The following is a 20,794-nucleotide window of genomic DNA, read 5'->3' on the forward strand; positions in this document are numbered from 1 at the left end:
GTAAGACATATTTTGCAGAATACAATGCCAAGATTTTATTATTACCCAAGTTCAGATACATGTTGTATTGATATATTTCATTTACAGTTACTTATTTTTGGTCTAGTTACTTCAATAGACAGGGTTTGAATGAGTGAGGAACCCAGAAATGTTTTCCAGTGCATAAACAATGGAACTTAGAATTACAACCTATTACATAACATTACAGTGGAATTAAATATTTGTAAATGGAATTTTAAGATTAACAAATGCAAAATAAAGTTTGTGCAAATTGAAAATGTTTAACCCTAAGGATAGATTCTGTTAACTTCAGTCCCCAAGAATGTAAAATGGGTTTTGCACCAGTCTAGTTTGATATTGAGTCCATAAATGTTTGGAAACTAGTCTGAAAACTGCATTATAATTGGGCATACTGTTGTCATGACTTAATAGTACATAGACTTGCAAGTATTTTGATTTCAAAATCGGTTTTTGACACCAGTCTAAAAATAAGAATAATTACATTTCTGTTGACCAATTTCAAGTCAGATGCTAGAATTTGGAAACTGATATTCAATTTCAGATTTATAATTTTGAAGCCTGGTTCTTGTTGTAAAATTTCAATTTAACATGATGATAAATAATTTTCAAAAATTCAGGAATAAGGTGAAGTTAATTGATCACACTAAGATGAAAACTAGTTTTTAAAATGTTGTAAACCAAAGTACTGTAAGTCAGAAATTGCAGAAGTAAATCTATAGTGAATTTTTAAATTTAAATTGAATAAAGGACTTTTATGTATCTACATTGTTACTGATTATATTGGATTTAACATAAGTTTATATCAAGTAAATATATATTGTGTAGTGTTCGCTAAGAATGCATGAAAATGATAGGTTTTGTTTTTACAGTCTGTAGACACAAAAGAAACACCTGTGAAATCTTCTAGATCGAAACATACAAAAACAAGCGTTCCTAATCAAATGAATGATTTGTATAGGTCCTACCTTGAAGTAAGTGTTTAATGCAAGGCAAGACCTGTAACTGTTCAGCAAAATGGTACTTTATTGACCCAGTTACTTTAGGTTATAAGTTCAAATCTCTGAGGAAACGTGCGTCTTTGACTAAGGCAAACTTCTAAGGGCATTCTAGTTGCAAGGTCCTTGTGAAGAACTGGTTAAAAATGGTAAAACGTCCAGGAACACTGATTCTGTAAAATTTCCACAGCTTATACATGGAAAACTGTTGAAACAATGGTATTAAACATGTAAAAACTAGTAGTATGCCTTTTGGAAAGATGCTCAAGTACAATAGTGAGTGTTTTGCTGACATACATTTGTATGAAAATTACATTTGCAGACTGGTATTAAAGTATAAAAGTGTAATTTTAATAAATTGATTGTAAAAAGATAATAGTAGACTCTTTAAATATGACAGATTACATCATATTCATATATGTTACACATATGGCATAAATTACTGCGAGAACATACATGTAGGTATTTTAATGTAGAAAAGTGTAACTTTTTGTGAGCAATTTTTTTCATGTAATCTGTACTAAATCAAAATAATATATACTGAGAGTCAGTGCCCTCCTCATTCTTACACCTTTCTTCATTTCAGCTTTTTGAAACTTGTGTTAACATTAACATAAACTTGTGTTAACATTAACATGTCATCAACTACCAGTATCATCAAGTGTTAGGATAAAAACAAAAATACCTACAAGACTGTCAGAGTGTGGTCAAATCTTGATATGTGGACACATGCTTTTGCATAATTTCTAATTTTTATCTCCAGCAAATATTGTTTTAAATATAGAAGGGGTGAAAGCAAATGAAGCCAATATTAAGCAGTTACTTTTAAATTGTTTATTCAAACTTCGTTTTAAAACAGCAAAACCAACAGCAAAAAGTATGACACATTTTGTGAACGTAATAAATAAGGGTTGCTCACATATTTAAGATTATGAAATACATGTATATTTTTGCCTGCTTATTAATTTTTCAACACACTTTTTAGATGTTAAGTGTGACATCTCCAAAGACTGAAGTAAAGCCTGACCTTGACGGTATTCCTCTGGCTGACCCAGATGTGGATGGGCTGCCATTTGAAGAACCTGTTGCAGCAAAAAGGGGTAGAGATGATGATTTTGACGGAGCTCCTTTACAAGAGGATTTGGATGGGGCACCATGTGAGTATATATTTAGATAAAGGATTCATTCCATTGCATGGCTTTTGCAAGAATTTGTTTATAGTTTTTATGTACATGTATGTTTTTCTGTATTCTTGTTTTAAGTCATTTTACTATTATAACACAACAGTACAGTCAAACCTGTGTTAAAGGCCACTTCTGAACAGAGACCATATCACTCTAAAGACCACATGTGTTGTTTCCAATTTTAACATTTACAGTATGTTTTAACCTGTGAATAAAGACCACCTCCCAATAAAGACCACATTTCGGCTCTCCCAAGGATGGTCGTTATAGACAGGTTTGACTGTATATCATTTAGGTACTGCTAAGTTTATATTTTTATCACACCAAAAAAGGTGACATTTTAACTCAACTAATTGGGGAAGGAGAGCTATTTCACTTGCCCTGGCATCACCATTGCTTTCAGGTTAAAGTTTTATAGAAGTTTCTCAGTTTCACTGTATCTTCTTAGATTCTGCACCTTTCATCATCAGCCTTACAGAAGGGTTGATTTTGGTAAGGAGCAGATACTTAGTGACATATGGTCATGTATAATAAAGGTAAGGGTCACTGGGGACAGATATTATAACAATGCAGGTTAGAGTTTTATGGCAGGCTTCTCAGTTTATCTGCTTAACTACTGTCCTTACAGTCAGCACATTTCACGTAAGGATTGGTCTTAGTAGGAGACAGACATCATTATACCCACAGATACTAATATCTAGGGGCTTTACTGGATTCCGGTCCGTTCGTCTGTAGACGGAATTAGTCCGTACTGTTTCTCAGCAGTTATTTGCCAGATTTCCATCAAACCTTTTAATTAATCCCCCGCCGTGGCGGAGGGATTATAGGAATGGTCTGCGTTCGTCCGTCCTTCCGTCCGTCCGTCCGTCCTTCGTCCGTAACACTTTGGTGTCCACTCCATATCTCCTAAACCCCTTGAAGGATTTTCATCAAACTTGGATCAAATGATCACTTCATCAAGACGATGTGCAGAACCCATGAGTCAGCCTTGTCGGTTCAAGGTCAAGGTCACAACTCAAGGTCAAAGGTTTGAGCCTGCCATTTTGTGTCCGCTCTATATCTCCTAAACCCCTTGAAGGAATTTTATAAAACTTGGGTCAAATGATCACCTCATGAAGACGATGTGCAGAACCCATGAGTCAGCCATGCCAGCTCAAGGTCAAGGTCACAACTCAGGGTCAAAGGTTTGAGCCTTCCATTTTGTGTCCGCTCTATATCTCTTAAACCCCATGAAGGAATTTTATAAAACTTGCGTCAAATGATCACCTCATCAAGACGATATGCAGAACCCATGAGTCAGTCATGCCGGCTCAAGGTCAAGGTCACAACTTAGGGTCAAAGGTTTGAGCCTTCCATTTTGTGTCCACTCTATATCTCCTAAACCCCTTGAAGGAATTTTATAAAACTTGGGTCAAATGATTACCTCATCAGAACGATGTGCAGAAATTATGAGTCAACCATGCCAGCTCAAGGTCAAGGTCACAACTAAGGGTAGAAGGTTTGAACCTTCCATTTGGTGTCCACTCTATATCTCCTAAACCCCTTGAAGGATTTTCATCAAACTTGGGTCAAATGATCACCTCATAAGGAACTCATGAGTCAGCCATGTCAACTCAAGGTCAAGGTCACAACTGAAGGTCAAAGGTTTCAGCTCTGTATCTCCTAAACCCCTTGAAGGATTTTCATGAAACTTGGGTCAAATGATCACCTCATCAAGACGTTGTGCAGAATTCATGAGTCAGCCATGTCAGTTCAAGGTCAAGGTCACAGCTAAAATCAAAGGTTTACCCTTTCACTATCCATAGCAGTGGCGGGGGATTTAGCTGTCGTTCAGACTGCCTTGTTATTATCAGTACCAGGCCTAGTTGTGCATGTGCGAAGCGGTTTCTTTTCATGAAGTTATGGCCCTTTATTAATTTTTTCTTTATATATGTATATATAGAAAATTTGTCCACACTATTTCTTATCAATTATTTGCCAGTTTTCAATCAAACCTAGTAACAATTATCAGTACTAGTTCTAGTTGTGCATGTGCGAAGCGGGTTCCGTTTTGATGATTTTTTAGCTCATCTGATTTTTTGAAAAAAAATGATGAGTTATTGTCATCACTTGAGCGGTTGTCGGCGTCGGCGTCGGCGTTGCCTGGTTAAGTTTTATGTTTAGGTCAGCTTTCCTCCTAAACTATCAAAGCTGTTGCTTTGAAACTTGGAATACTTGTTCACCATCATAAGCTGACCCTGTATAGCAAGAAACATAACTCCATCTTGCTTTTTGCAAGATTTATGGCCCCTTCTGTACTTAGAAAATATCAGATTTCTTGGTTAAGTTGTATGTTTAGGTCAACTTTTCTCCTAAACTATCAAAGCTTTTGCTTTAAAACTTGGAATACTTGTTCACCATCATAAGCAGACCCTGTACATCAAGAAACATAACTCCATCTTGCTTTTTGCAAGAATTATTGCCCCTTTTGGACTTAGAAAATCAGTTTTCTTGGTTAAGTTTTATGTTTAGGTCAGCTTTTATCCTAAACTATCAAAGCTATTCCTTTAAAACTTGCAACACTTGTTCACCATCATAAGCTGACCCTGTACAGCAAGAAACATAACTCCATCCTGCTTTTTGCAAGATTTATGGCCCCTTTTGGACTTAGAAAATATCAGATTTCTTGGTTAAGTTTTATGTTTAGGTCAACTTTTTCTCTTAAACTATCAAAGCTATTGCTTTAAAACTTGCAACTCTTGTTCACCATCATAAGCTGACCCTGTACAGCAAGCAACATAACTCAATCCTGCTTTTTGCAATAATTATTGCCCCTTTTGGACTTAGAAAAATCATTTTCTTGGTTGAATATTATGTTTAAGTCAACTTTTCTCATAAACTATCAAAGCTATTGCTTTAAAACTTGCAACAGTTTTTCACCATCATAAGTGGACACTGTACATCAAGAAACATAACTCTATCCTGCTTTTTGCAAGAGTGATGGCCCTTTTTAGACTTAGAAAATCATGGGTAGGACAATATTTCTATTATACAAAAAAAATCAGATGAGCATCAGCACCCGCAAGGCGGTGCTCTTGTTTTACTTGGTTAAGGCCCTTTAATTATTAGCTCCACTATTTGGAGAATAGGGGGGCCTATTCTACTCACCCCGGCATCGAGGTTGGTGTGACCTTTCCTGGTTAAAGTTTTTCTGCAACCTTTGTTTTTCTGTCATATCTTTGCTACTATTGCTTATATCTTACTGTAACTTTACAGAAACATTGTCCAGCATACAAACAAAGTATATACAGGGGCTGAGCCTATTATACCTAAGGTCAAGGTCACCAAGGTGTTATACTTCTGTTATTTTTTAGGTTAAAGTTTTTTGGCAACCTTTGTTTTTCTGTCATATCTTTGTTACTGTTGCTTATATCTTACTGTAACTTTACATAAACATTGTCCAGCATACAAACAAAGTATGTATAGGGACTGGGCCCATTATACCTAAGGTCAAGGTCACAAAGTTGTTATACTTGGAATTAATTTCATGTTAAATTTTTTCGAAAGCTTCATTTATAGACATATCTTTGGTACTTTAAAAGATAATGGCTTGAAATTAGAAATATTTCTTTATGATCATCATCTGCATGTGTGGTTACAAACCCCATTACTCTAATTGTATTTTTGACAGAATTATGCACCTTTTGTACTTAAAGTTGTTTTTTTGCAATCTTCGCTCTCCGGATAGAACTTTAATGCAATCTAAGATAAATACTTGAAACTTAAATTGTATCTTTATCATTGTCATCTGCATGTGTGGTAACAATCCCCATAACTCTGATTTGTATTTTTGACCAAATTATGCCCCTTTCATACTTAAATTTTTTAACAAACTTCGTTTTCTGAAATAACTTTGGTACTATATAAGATAATTACTTGAAACTCAAAATATATCTTTACCATCATCATCTGCATGTGTGATAACAATTCCAATAACTCTAGTTTGTGTTCTTGACAGAATTATGCCCATGGTGTATCTTCCTTTTAAAGTAGAGGTCTCTTATTGAGACAAGCTTTGTTAGATTTGGCTTGAATGGAGAATGGAATGAGACGGACAGCTCTTGTTTCTTTATATGTGTATAGAAAAAATTGTTAATGCTATTTCTCTGTCCTTATATGCCAGACTTTTATCAAACCTTGTAATTGTCATTGGTACCAAGTCAAGTTGTGCATGTGCAAAGCGCATTCGTTTTGAAAGATTTTTCACATAGTTATGGCCCGTTATTAATTTTTTCTTCATATGTACATGTATATAGAAAAAATTTGTCGGCGCTATTTCTCAGTCATTGAATGCCAGACTTTTATAAAACTTTATTATTGTTATCGGTTCCAAGTGTATGTGAAAGCACCTTCCATTTGAATGAAGTTATTGCTCTTTTATTTGTTTCAGATTTGAATAGAGTCACCTTGGAAAAAACTTCAATAATTTTCTAACATATTTCATATTCTTTTAAGTATAACTAGTTGATGACCCTTACTGATTACATGGTCCCATGACCTTGACCTACTGACTGACTTTTTTTTTAAGATATTGCAATAAAATTTGGACAACTTGAAGTTGTACAGTTTTGAACACACATCACAAAACTGACTTTCAGTAACCTTGATTTTGACCTACTGACCTATTGTCTTTTTTTTAAGGTACAGCAATGAAATTTGGAGATTTTATACAGTTTTGCACAACATTTTTATGTGCATCTTTGTACATTTCCTCCTAGTACAATATACAAATGCAATGTATCATATTTTCAATACCCCCGTTCCTCTGACAATAAGCTGCTGTCTGGGGTTATTCATCACCATTAGTGATTGGTCTTGTTTGGTATAGGTTGAGGTGTCACATAGGTCAAGGTCACAGGAGTCAGATTTTGTAATAGTGTTGGTTAAAGTTTAATGGTACACTTCTCAATTTCAGTGTATCTTTTTAAACTTGTTTGAGTCTTGCCCACCCACTAAGCCAAATTAGGAGATCTACTGATCATGGGGTCCTGAGTGTGATCCCCAAGCGGGCATATGTTCTCAGTGATGGTTTGATAAAAGTCATTGTGTCTGAAATCATTCGTCCTCCACCTCTGATTTGTGTGGAGAAGTTGGCAGTTACTTGCGGAAACAGGTTTGTACTGGTACAGAATCCAGGAATACTGGTTAGGATAACTGCTGGGCGTTACATAACTGAAATACTGTTGGAAGACGGCGTCAAACCCAAAACAACAAATAATGATAATTCTTAGAACTAGTAGCCCCCAACCCTCACTTCTACCTGGTAAGCCCTCTCCACTCATTATATATCTTACCCTGCCCCAATCTCCACACACACACTTACACACAATGACTTACATCATTGTTTCTTAAATTATCTCCATCCCTACCTACACCCACTGCCTCCATTACTTGTAACTCATATCTCATGGTTTCATAATATCCCTCATACCCCAACACCTGTTACACATTTCTCATACTAACTGGTATATTGAGTTTAAACTTATTTTTGAGTATCCCTTCCTGTCTTCTTCAATGTCAATTGCTTATGTGACCATATTGTTCCTTAGCACATGACGGCAGAGTTGGCAGACACATTGTACACACAAACACATTCACTCATTTTCTTTTCTCAGTTGGTAAACGTATTTGAATAGTTAAGCCATTGTCCTGACAGATCAAACTTGTTATTCTTTTTTGCTGGTAGGGAATCTTTCAAGTTTCACAATCTTTCAAATTTTGCTATTTGTAATCATTTGATTTCTTATTTGTTTTTACAGTAGGTGAAGCAACAGTCTCAGATTTAGATGGTATGCCTCTTGAACCCAGTAAGCCAGAACCCAATCTGGCCAAATTTACAAAGTCAAAGTGGGAAACAGTTGATGAAACAGAACTAGAAGCTCAAGGTAATTGTACATGATCCTGGCATTGTCCCCTGTTATTAGCCTGAAAAAATCAAGCAGGAAAACAATTTTATTGTTAATCTGCATTGAAATGAAGGTGATAGAAATGCAGGAAGAGATAGGTAAACACCATACAGCTCTCAAAACTCGAGTTAGCCAGTTATGGCTGTAATGTGGGAAGGTGGATGCACTCAGAGCATTCTACAGATTCTCAGATTTTCCTTATAACTTTTATTTAGGTGAAAATACTTTATTTTCTATTGAAAGCTTGAAGCATTTTGAGTTATTCACAAGTCAGGCTAGCTTGAAAAAAATACAGGAGCCATTTGCTAATTATAGAAAGTATATGGAATTAAACTAAGCAAAACTAAGATATTGACCTTAGGAGGCTCATGTGTACATTCCAGCAATGACAACATCAAAATGGGACTTGTTGGGAGAAGAAGATAGTAAACAGGAAGTAGAAGAAGATCTGGATGGACAGTAAGTGTTGTACATTTAGTTCTATAAAACATCAACCTGGTTGTTATACGCCTGATAGACATATCATGTTATACCCCTGGTGTCCGTTTGCTCTGTAACTCTTGAACCCCTTGAAGGATTTCAAAGAAATTTGATACAAATGTTCACCACATTGGGACGATGTGCAGAGCCCATGTTCATGATGGCTCACTTCCATCAAGGTCACACTAAAGGGTCAAAGGTCATATGAGTGTGTTTCGTGTCCCTTCTGGAACTCTGACACCCTTAAAGGATTTCAAAGAAACTTGACACAAATGTTCACCACATTGAGATGACATGCAGAGAGCATGTTCTGGATGACTCACTTCAAGGTCAAGGTCACACTTAAGGGTAATTATTTGTGTGAGTGTGTTTCGTGTCTGCTCTGTCACTCTTGAATTGCTTGAAGGAATGTAATGAACATTGGCACATATGTTCACCACATCGAGACAACATGCAGACTTCAAGGTCAAGATCTCACTTAGGGGGTCAGAGGTCATTGCTCTGTACCTGTTGAACCTCTTGAAGGATTTCAAAGAAACTTGACACAGATGAACACCACATCGAGATTATGTGCAGAGCACATGTTTTGGATGGCTAGCTTCAAGGTCACAATGTCATACCTTCGGGCGTATATTGCTCCGCATTGCAGTGCTCATGTTGTTTACAATCTTTTTTAAAAAATGTAGGGTCATGAAAAGCCATTACTAATGATATTTGCTGATACACAAATGATCCAGAGGGAACTTTGTCTGCTGCATTCTACAGAATTTTTCAGCTTGATCAATTGCATATTGTTTTCAGTTGATCACACCTAAAATAAATGTTTTTAAGCTAGGTCAGACCTCAATACCACCAGTTTATGTCATTTGCAATTCTTAATCAGTTGTAAATATAACCTGGTTTTCCATGTTTTCATGTTCATTTCTCTTAGGCCAATAGAGGAGGAAAATCTTGATGGACAGGAAATGTCAGATGATGACTACCAGGATGATAAATCCCAGGATTCGTATGGAACGCCACGGCAACATCATCAGCCTGAGATGACGGAGGAGAGACGTAGAAAATTACGTGAAATTGAGGTTTACCAGATATAAAGTTTATGTTTTCAATTCCTTAATACTTTATTACTGAAGCCAAGACAGTTTTTCTTAAAATATTTTTTTCTGGTAAAATTAAGGTTGTTGACTTTGAATTACTAATTTAATTTCAAACCTTGCAATGGTTATTCTGTCATTGGGAGAAACCAGTTAGAAAATGTTTAGAAAGACAAGATGCACTAACATCTAGATTAAGACTTTAGATTAGGGTTTCACCAATTTTGGTTTTCTTATGCCAAGAAGATTAGAGATGTCCTTTATAAACTTGAATGTTTCTGCCTTTGTTACTGTAAATCCAGCATCAAATCAATGATTGGGGCACCTGTGGTCAAAAGTTTAGGTCACTGACTTGAGAGTTATTATTGCCCTCTGCAGTTGGAAACTCTAGAACTGATATAGAAGCCATCCAGCTGACTTGTAGAAAGTTGGTGATTTTGCCAAGTATATAATGTTAGAGTTTTGAAAAAAACTGATGCAGCTTCTCAGCAATAAGAATAAACACCAGTAATACAGTAATTGTTTATCAGTTACATGGCCTCTTAGAAGTCCAGTTACCATACCACTAGGTCATTTCTAACTGTACCTGTATTCCAATGCTTGTTTCAGGTAAAAGTTATGAAATACCAAGATGAACTTGAAGCTGGAAAGAGAAGTCGTAAACCTGGAATGTCAATGTCACAACAAATTGAACATCACAGGAAAAAGTTACTTGCTAAGGTAGGTCACTCTTAAATTATATTTTCCATGATGTTTATTTGGTTGTCTGTCCATCACGAGTGGTAAACGCGCAATCCAATTCCCGCCGGGAATACGCTTAAAATGGGTTGCGCAACGTCCGGTGCTAGTGTTGTGCGTAAAAAAAGACGAAATTGAGGTATGTGAAGTTATGATTTTGCTTAGTATGAGACAAGAATAAATTTTCTCGAAAAAAGCAAAATGTTATTCGACACAAATATGGTAATACATCATATGTGTAAAATATCTGGTTTGTAATTTATGATTCAGCTCCATTATCACAAAAACTCAGGCGACACGAAGCGTGAAAAAAAGTATGAAATCAACAAAAATGGAAGTTTCTGACCTCATATGCTTAATCTGAGACATCTGATGCTTTTTAGCTCACCTGAGCACGAAGTGCTCAAAGGTGAGCTTTAGTGATCACCCTGTGTCCGGCGTCGTCCGTCCGTCGTCAACAATTTGACTGTTAACACTCTAGAGGTCACATTTTTGGCCCAATCTTAATGAAACTTAGTCAAATGTTACCCTCGATAAAATCTTGGATGAGTTCGATATTGGGTCATCTGGGGTCAAAAACTAGGTCACCAGGTCAAATCAAAGGAAAAGCTTGTTAACACTCTAGAGGTCACAATTTTGGCCCAATCTTAATGAAACTTGGTCAGAATGCTACCCTCAATAAAATCTTGGACGAGTTTGATATTGGGTCATCTGGGGTCAAAATCTAGGTCACCAGGTCAAATCAAAGGAAAAGCTTGTTAACACTCTAGAGGTCACAATTTTGGCCCAATCTTAATGAAACTTGGTCAGAGTGTTATCCTTAATAAAGTCTTGGACGAGTTTGATATTGGGTCATCTGGGGTCAAAAACTAGGTCACCTGGTCAAATGAAAGGAAAAGCTTTTTTACACTGTAGAGGCCGCATTTATGGCTATATCTTCATGAAACTTGGTCAGAATGTTAAACTTGATGATCCTAAGGTCAAGATCGAATCTGGGTCATGTAGGATCAAAAACTAGGTCACCCGGTCAAATCAAAAGAAAAGCTAATTAACACTCTAGAGGCCACATTTATGACCGTATCTTAATGAAACTTGGTCAGAATGTTTATCTTGGTGATCTTTAGGTCGAGTTTAAATCTGGGTCAGCTTGGATCAAAAACTAGGTCACTAGGTCAAATCAAAGGAAAAGCTTGTTAACACTCTAGAGGCCACATTTATGACTGTATCTTCATGAAACTTAGTCAGAATGTTAAACTTGATGATCTTTAGGTCAGGTTCGAATCTGGGTCATGTTGGATCAAAAACTAGGTCACGGGGTCAAATCAAAGGAAAAGCTAATTAACACTGTAGAGGCCACATTTATGACCATATCTTAATGAAACTTGGTCAGAATGTTTATCTTGGTGATCTTTAGGTCAAGTTTAAATCTGGGTCAGCTGGAGTCAGAAACTAGGTCACTAGGTCAAATCAAAGGAAAAGCTTGTTAACACTCTAGAGGCCACATTTATGACTGTATCTTCATGAAACTTAGTCAGAATGTTAAACTTGATGATCTTTAGGTCAAGTTCGAATCTAGGTCATGTTGGGTCAAAAACTAGGTCACGGGGTCAAATCAAAGGAAAAGCTTGTTAACTCTCTAGAGGCCACATTTATGACTATATCTTCATGAAACTTAGTCAGAATGTTAAACTTGATGATCTTTAGGTCAAGTTAGAATCTGGGTCATGTTAGGTCAAAAACTAGGTCACGGGGTCAAATCAAAGGAAAAGCTAGTTAACACTTATTTATGACCATATCTTAATGAAACTTGGTCAGAATGTTAATCTTGATGATCTTTAGGTCAATAGGTCAGGTGGGCGATACAGGGCCTTCATGGCCCTCTTGTTATGATAACTCAACTATTATAAAGTAACGAATATCAAAATTATTTGCTTCAAATCCTGCTTACTGGGACATAATTGACAAAACATCATCGGGAATGGGGTTGCGCACCGGGAATGGAGTTGCTCATATACATCATAATGTATATAATGTATACACGCAACTCCATTCCCGGGGCGCAACCCCATTCCCAACTATATTTTGCCAATCTTTCCTCCAAAAGCAGCATTTCATTCAAGTGTATGTAATATTCATGACTGTTTTACACGTGTTTGATCATTAGAAGCGTCACATTTCCAGAAAGAAGGCACAAGAGTTAGAAAATTTGCATTTTTCATGATTCCATGCTTTTTTGACAGCTCGAGCCAGCAGAGTTTTCGTGATAACAGAGCTGATTCTTAAATGAATAAGTTTGTATTTCACACATATGATCTTTATTCATTTTTGTGTCAAATAGCATTTTCCTTTTTTTTTTGAAAGCACTCATTAATGTCATTATTTACAAAAACAAAAACCCCATCTACCTCGATTTTGTATATATCGATGCGCAACACCAGCACCGGAAGTCGCGCAACCCATTTGTAGCGTATTCCCAGTGGGAATTGGATTGCGCATTTACCACCCGTGTCCATTGTCTGTCTCTCAATGATTGTATCGTTATAAGCACATTGGTGACTTTATTTCTTGAGCAATTTTTGTATAATTTACTGTTATAAAAACAGTGTGTTCATTTCTTGAGTAGTCCTTGTAAAATTTACTGTTATAAACACATTGAAAATTACACAGCCTGTGTAATGGTTCAGCACAAATGCCAGAAATTTAGCCCTTGGGTTGGTTAATATTATCATACTGCAAAATCATTGAATTTTGTGGATGCAACATTTTGTGATTTTGGCAGTAACAGATATTTTGTGGGGTTAAGAATTCTGGATTTCAAATTATTTAAATGAAAAGAAGGAGAAATTTACTTGTACATCAGGATTTAATTTTGTGGATTCGCTCGACCATGCAAGCCAGAAAGTCCCCTGTGAATATTATTTATTTCACAGTATTTTATATTGTTAACAATTTGGGGGTCACCATTGAAATTTACACCATCCAAAAGATCTTAGACAATTGGAATAGGGCAATATTGCATAAATATAATCAAACTGCTGGCTGTTGACTCAGGGGAAATTGCCATATTTCAGTGATGAACGTTTAGAGGCCATTTTTCTTGAACAATCATCAAAAGCTTGTACATTGTGTGATGCATCTTTCAGTTGTTTTTATGCAAACATTTTTCTTTTTTAAGGAGTACAATGATTCTCCTAGCAGAGACGCTCGAAAACGTCACAGATCAAACTCACCTCGGTATGAAGAAAAACATCATTATGATGACAGTCCAAAAAGAAAAAGAGCAAAAAGGTTTGTTAATGGCTGTTTAATGTTTTATCCAATATAATAACTTGTGTGTATACACAATTGTCTTTCAAAAATTGCATGTTTTTCTCAAGATGTTAAAAAAAAAAAGATTTATATTAAAGATGTCTGATTATAGAGGAAAATATTTATACAATATATTTAAATAAATTTGAATGGAAGTAAAAAAGTGAGTAATCATAAGATGGTTGCAATCTGAATTTTTTCTTGAAATGTTGCAGTCCTAAAAGGTCACGAAGGTCAAGGTCGAGGTCACGATCTCAACACAGAAGGTCAAGGTCAAGGAGTTCAGGCAGACAACGACGAAAATCGAAGAAAAACAAACATAGAGACTAATTCTGAATTGTTCTTGGCATATTGTTTTTCATCGAACATTGTGTATATACTTTCCATAAGTCATTTGCTAATTTGTACATTTCTTGATATACCATGTGCTGAATTTCACTTTAACTCTAGATTAAAATGTGATTTTATTACAGCTGCTTCAAAACTTAAACAGTGCTCTTCAACTTCATTACCAGTATGGTTAAAATTAGCACAAGACTAATTTTGTTTTAAAAGATTGACTACAAGAACAAATTTTTAAGCTGCTGTTGACTATAAATAAAGACTGGCAACAGTGCAGATGTATCTTTTCTAAACTTGAATACCATATGATATATTGAAAAAAATTACACAAAACTGAAAGCTGTACTTAGAAATAAACAAGTTTTATCCCTGTGTGAACATATAAGTCATGCGAGTGTTGTGAAAGGAACAAAATTCTGTCTCTAAAATGTATGAAATCAGAGGTGTATTATATTCTCATGCATTTTATTGCATGTTTGTTGAATTTCAGAACTTTCTGTATGCTTGAAGATCTTAACAGTAAATTAAAACATAGAAATGAATGTGGTATTTGTTCTAAATGATCTGAAATAGATACAGACCCTTAAGCATTTTTAGCTCGACTATACGAAGTATGGAGAGCTGTCTTACTTGACCTGGCGTTGGCTTCCTTCCACATCGGCACCTTGGTTAAAGTTTTGATGCACTTTTTAGCTCATCAGTCACAAAGTGACAAGGTGAGCTTTTGTGATCGCGTGGCGTCCGTTGTCCGTCCATGCGTGTGTGCGTAAACTTTTGCTTGTGACCACTCTAGAGGTCACATTTTTCATGCGATCTTTATGAAAGTTGGTCAGAATGTTCATCTTGATGATATCTAGGTCAAGTTCGAAACTGGGACAAGTGCGGTCCAAAACTAGGTCAGTAGGTCTAAAAATTAAAAAAAAACCTTGTGACCTCCCTAGAGGCCATATGTTTCAATAGATCTTCATGAAAATTGGTCAAAATGTTCAACTTGATGATATCTAGATCAAGTTCGAAACCGGGTCACATGCCTTCAAAAACTAGGTCATTAGGTCAAATAATTGAAAAACCTTGTCCCCTCTCTAGAGGCCATACTTTTCATGAGATCTTCATGAAAATTGGTGAGATGTTCACCTTGATGATGTCTAGGTTAAGTTCTGGGTCACGTGGGGTCAAAAACTAGGTCATTAGGTCTAAAAATAGAAAAACCTTGTGACCTTTCTTGAGGCCATATTTTTCAATGGATCTTCATGTAAGTTTATCAGATTGATGACCTTGATGATTTCTAGGTCAAGTTCGAAAGTGGGTCACGTGCAATCAAAAACTAGGTCAGTAGGTCTAAAAATAGAAAAACTTGTGACCTCTCTAGAGGCTATACTTTTCATGAGATCTTCATGAAAATACTCACCTTGATGATATCTAGGTCAATTTAGAAACTGGGTAACGTTCCTTCAAAAACTAGGTCACTAGGTCAAATAATAGAAAAACCTTGTGACCTCTCTAGAAGCCATATTTTTCAATGGATCTTCATGAAATTGGTCAGAATTTTTATCTCGATGATTTTAGGTAAAGTTCAAAACTGGGTCCATTGAGCTCTAAAACTAGGTCACTTTGTAAAATAATAAAAAAAAAACGACGTCATACTCAGTTCAAAACTTGGTCATGTGGGGACAGGTGAGCGATTCAGGACCATCATGGTCCTCTTGTTGCTTAGAATTTCAGGTTAAAGTTCTGATGCACTTTCACTCTATCTCAATTATTACTGAATGAATTTGATTCAAACTGAAATTAGTTGTTCCACCTTATCACACACATCATATGACACAAGGTCCATAACTCTGGTGCCAATATTTAATGAATTATCCCTCACTTTTACTTAGAAGTCCCATGTGGTTCTGGGATGATCTGTGTATGAAAAGAATTGGAACCACTGTCTTACCCTTGCATGATCGTAAGAGGCGACTAATAGGGTCGTAACACTTGGTTTTGCTGTAACCCTGTGATTCAAGCAGGTATACAAATTTTGATTCCATACCTCATGTTTTTATTTTGATGTAAATGAGATGTGGAACCAAAATTTGTAGTCCTGTTAGGCGCCTTAAAACCTAAATAAATGAATTTTACTTAGATTTTCAGGTTAAAGTTTTGATGTACTTTCACTCTATCTTATTTGATTCAAACTTAAGGTAGTTGTTCCACCTTATCACCCACATCATATGACACAAGGTGCATAACTCTTGTACCAATTTTTCATGAATTATGCCCCCTTTACTTAGAATTTAAGGTTAATTTTGATGCATTTTCACTATATCTTAGTTATTACTAAATTGATTTGATTCAATCTTGAAGTAGTTGTTCCACATCATATGACACAATGTGCATAACTCTTGCACCAATATTTTATGAATTCTGCCCCCTTTTTGCTTAGAATTATACTTATTTAATGTTTTGATACACTTCATCTTTATCTCTCTTATTACCAAATATTTTTACACAGACTGAAGCTATTGTGTAATATCTTCATCCACCATTGTAGTCATTAAACACTCCAGTTACAGCTCTAGCTTCCTCAGATGTGCCCAGTTTGACTATCCAGCATCGAAATGGCCGGGCGCGCTGTCTCCTGTGACAGCTCTCTTTTTAGCTCACCTGAGCAATGCTTAGGTGAGTTTTTGTGATCGCTCGTTGTCCGGCGTCTGTCTGTCTGTTTGTCTGTCTGTCAACATTTAGCTTGTGTATGCGATAGAGGCTGTATTTTTCAACTGATCTTCATGAATTTTGGTCAGAATCATATCCTTGATGAAATCTAGGCCAAGTTCGAAAATGGGTCATCTGGGATCAGAAACTAGGTCACTATGTCAGATCAACGAAAAACCTTGTGTATGCCATAGAGGCTGTATTTTTCGATTGATCTTCATGAAATTTTGTCAGAATGATAACCTTGATGAAATCTAGGCCAGGTTCGAAAACGGGTCATCTGGGGTCAAAAACTAGGTCACTAGGTCAAATCAAAGAAAAACATTGTGTATGCGATATAGGCTGTATTTTTCAATTTACCTTCATGAAGTTTGGTCAGAATGATTGCCTTGATGAAATCTAGGTCTAGTTTGAATATGGGTCATCTAAAAGGTACAGATATGTCAAAATACCCCTAAAAATTGGAGGTACCATGCATGTTGTACCACAGAAAAGTGGTCTCGGTTTTTCCCTACAGCCAGTAATAAAAAAGTTACTAAAAATAAGCTATTTATAGTAACGTAAAAGGGAAGTAATTAAAAAGAAAGTTATTGTAAGTGAACAAAAGAAGGATCTGCCAAATAAATCTGTTGACATTAATGAAATTTCAGATCAGTATCTTCATTAGTTATGGAGATATACTCATTTTAATTTGAAATAAAGGGAGGTAATTTGACATAAAATCAGTCCATAGTTATCTACCCTGATTGGCTCAGTCCAACTAATGACAATAATGAAATTTCAAATAAGTCCTATAAGTACTTACTGATATAAATTCATTTTGATTGTAATCAGATATAAAATAACTCTGGAACCTACGATTGGATCTGATTTGTCATGGAATCCAAGATTTATTGTTGTTGAAGATATTTTGGAAGTTTGTATCAAATCAAACCATAAATGAAGTCTATATGGCTGCAAAAGCAAAAATAACCAATTTTGGACCTTTAGGGGGCCATAACTCTGGAACCCAAGATGGAATCTGGCCAGTTCAAGAAAGGAACCAAGATCTTATGGCGACACAGGTTTTGTGCAAGTTTGATTAAATTCAAATCATAAATGAAGCTGCTATTGTGCAGACATTGTCAAAATAGCTAATTTTGGCCCTTTCAGGGGCCACAACTCTGGAACCCATTATGAGATCTCGCCAGTTCAAGAAAGGAACAAAGATCTTATAGTGATACAAGTTGTGTGCAAGTTTGGTTAAAATAAAATCATAAATGAAGCTGCTATTGTGCAGACAAGGTCAAAATAGCTAATTCTGGCCCTTTCAGGGGCCATAACTCTAGAACCCATATTGGAATCTGGCCAGTTCAAGAAAGGAACCAAGATCTTATGGTGATACAAGTTGTGTGCCAGTTTGGTAAAAATCAAATCATAAATAAAGCTGCTATTGTGCAGACAAGGTCAAAATAGCTAATTTTGGCCCTTTCAGGGGCCATAACTCGGGAACCAATATTGGGATCTGGCCAGTTCAAGAAAGGAACCGAGATCTTATGGTGATACAAGTTGTATGCAAGTTTGGTTAAAATAAAATCATAAATGAAACCACTATCATGCAGACAAGAAATTGTTGACGGACGGACTGACGACGGACGAAGGGTGATCAAAAAAGCTCACCTTGTCACTATGTGACAGGTGAGCTAAAAAGGGACATAGAACTTCAAGCTTGAAAGCAGACTGATCCTGGTATGTAAATCTTATGAATTTTACAATCGGTCTGCTGCCTCTTGACAGTCAAGTCCATCGATTCAGTGTCATGAGAATTGAGGCAACTGCGTCTGTCGCAAGTCATGAACCAAACAAGTTTCTTAGACATATATAAGTAGATGTATGTGTCTTCAACCTAAACATGACAAAGAGATATAGACGAACTTCCATGGAAACAGTGCCACTGTGGTGCAAACGTCTTTTTACCCTTTGTAGGATACAATTATGACACACCTAGAATGCATTTTAAGAACAACTTTTGCTTTAATTCGAACCAAAGAACATCCTCAACTCTAACAGAACTACACTAGTAGGGTGGCCACCGACTCTAGAAAACGGAAAACAGGGAAAAAGGCAAAAAAAATTCCCTGCATGGAAAATTCAGGGAATTTGAAAATTTTGAAAAAATCAGGGAATTATCAGGGAATTTTTCAAAAATTGAAAGAAAAAATTTAAAAGACTGTATAATTATGTATTGGCTATTGGTGGTTTCTCTTCTTCATTATAGTTACATTTATTTTATATAATAGACTACAGACAGAATACTATGCTTAGTAAATGCACTCACTGTTTGATTATTCTAAAACTGTTATTCATCAACTACAACAGATATGTTTTTGTTTCTAAAATGGAGAGAAGCTTTTAGTCTGCTAGCTCAATCTGTGGCATTATGTGATAAAGGACAAGAGATGCTAAAGAAAGAGGTTGCAAAGCAAGCAGAAGTTGTTACACAACTAAAAACTAAAATGAATTGAGTGACACTACATTACTGACATTAACAAAATGTATACCAACATTTGAATCATGTGTTAGAAGACCTGTGTATTGGTAGTAGTTGCTTGTTAGACTTTTGCTAGTTACTAACAAACATTAACATTAGTCTTGAATAATGTGTAGTCTGATCAGGATCCATGTTGTTTGTTTGTGCACATTAACTGTATCAGCCATAGGTCTATAAAGTTAAAATGAACAGGATGGTTCCTGATCAGAGTACAGGCTTTTTAGCTCACCTGTCATGTAGTGACAGAGTGTGCTTTTGTGATCACCCTTCGTCCGTCGTCCGTCCGTCCGTCCACAATTTCTTGTGAACAAGATAGAGACCACATTTTGTAAGCAGTTTTGATTAAACTTGTACATAACTTGTATTGGCATGATATCTCAATTCCTGTCGAAAACTGGCCAGATCCCATCATGGGTTCTAGAGTTATTGCCCCTTAAAGGACCAGAATTTGCTATTTTTGTGCGTCAACAATTTCTTGTCTGCACGATAGTGGTTTCATTTATGATTTTATTTTAACTAAACTTGTACACAACTTGGGTCACCATAAGATCTTGGTTCCTTTCTTGAACCGGCCAGATTCCATAACGAGTTCCAGGGTTATGGCCCCTGAAAGGGCCAAAATTAGCTTTTTTGACCTTGTCTGCACAATAGCAGCTTCATTTATGATTTGATTTTAACCAAACTTGCACACAACTTGTATCGAACCAAGATGTTGGTTCCTTTCTTGAAATGGTTCGATTCCTTTATGGGTTCCAGAGTTATGGCCCCTGATAGGGCCAGAATTAGCTATTTTGACCTTGTCTGCACAATAGCAGCTTGATTTATGATTTGAATTTAATCAAACTTGCACAGAACTTGTGTCACCATAAGGTCTTGGTTCCTTTCTTGAACCGGTCAGATCCCATTATGGGTACCAGAGTTACGGCCCCTGAAAGGGCCAAAATTAGCTATTTTGACCTTTTCGGCATAATAGCAGCTTCATTTAATATTTGATTTTAGCCAGACTTGCACACAACTTGTATCACCATAAGATCTTGATTCCTTTTTATACGCCCGAAGGGACATATTTTGTTATCTCCTCGGTGTCTGTCAGTCTGTATGTCTGTTGGTTAGCAATTTCCCTTCTGCTCTGTAACTGTTGAACCCCTTGAAGGATTTCAAAGAAACCTGACACAAATGTTCACCTCATCGAAACAATGTGCAGAGCGTATTTGGATGGCTCACTTCAAGGTCAAGGACACACATAGGGGTCAAAGGTCATATGACTTTGTTTTGGGTGTATATTGCTCTGCATTTGCGTCGATTGCAGTGCTCTAATGTTTTTATTTGGCAGATCCTTTTGTTGACTTACAATAATTTTTTTTCAGTTACTTCCCTTTTATGTTACTATAAATAGCTTATTAAGTAACTTTATTATTATTGGCTGTAGGGAAAAACCGAGACCACTTTTCTGTGGTAC

At 36.2% G+C, this 20,794-nt stretch overlaps 1 protein-coding gene across 2 annotated transcripts in view; it reads left to right on the top strand.

The window, feature by feature from the left end:
• The window catches only part of LOC123553764 (U2 snRNP-associated SURP motif-containing protein-like), a 58,393-nt gene extending 43,743 nt beyond the window's left edge, over positions 1-14,650 (top strand). Inside the window, exons 18-25 of one of the 2 annotated variants that reach the window (XM_045343385.2) lie at positions 891-992; positions 2,002-2,173; positions 7,999-8,124; positions 8,529-8,604; positions 9,557-9,704; positions 10,329-10,439; positions 13,633-13,745; positions 13,982-14,650. In XM_045343385.2, coding sequence (XP_045199320.2) covers positions 891-992; positions 2,002-2,173; positions 7,999-8,124; positions 8,529-8,604; positions 9,557-9,704; positions 10,329-10,439; positions 13,633-13,745; positions 13,982-14,096 — 963 coding nt within the window. In that variant the 3' untranslated portion in view covers positions 14,097-14,650. The remainder of the gene's footprint in view (positions 1-890; positions 993-2,001; positions 2,174-7,998; positions 8,125-8,528; positions 8,605-9,556; positions 9,705-10,328; positions 10,440-13,632; positions 13,746-13,981) is intronic. The other variant, XM_045343386.2, reaches the window with a different exon arrangement.
• Positions 14,651-20,794: the final 6,144 nt, after the last annotated feature.

This window comes from Mercenaria mercenaria, chromosome 7 (genome assembly GCF_021730395.1).
Source record: "Mercenaria mercenaria strain notata chromosome 7, MADL_Memer_1, whole genome shotgun sequence".
In the NCBI taxonomy this organism is placed as follows: Eukaryota; Metazoa; Mollusca; class Bivalvia; order Venerida; family Veneridae; genus Mercenaria; species Mercenaria mercenaria.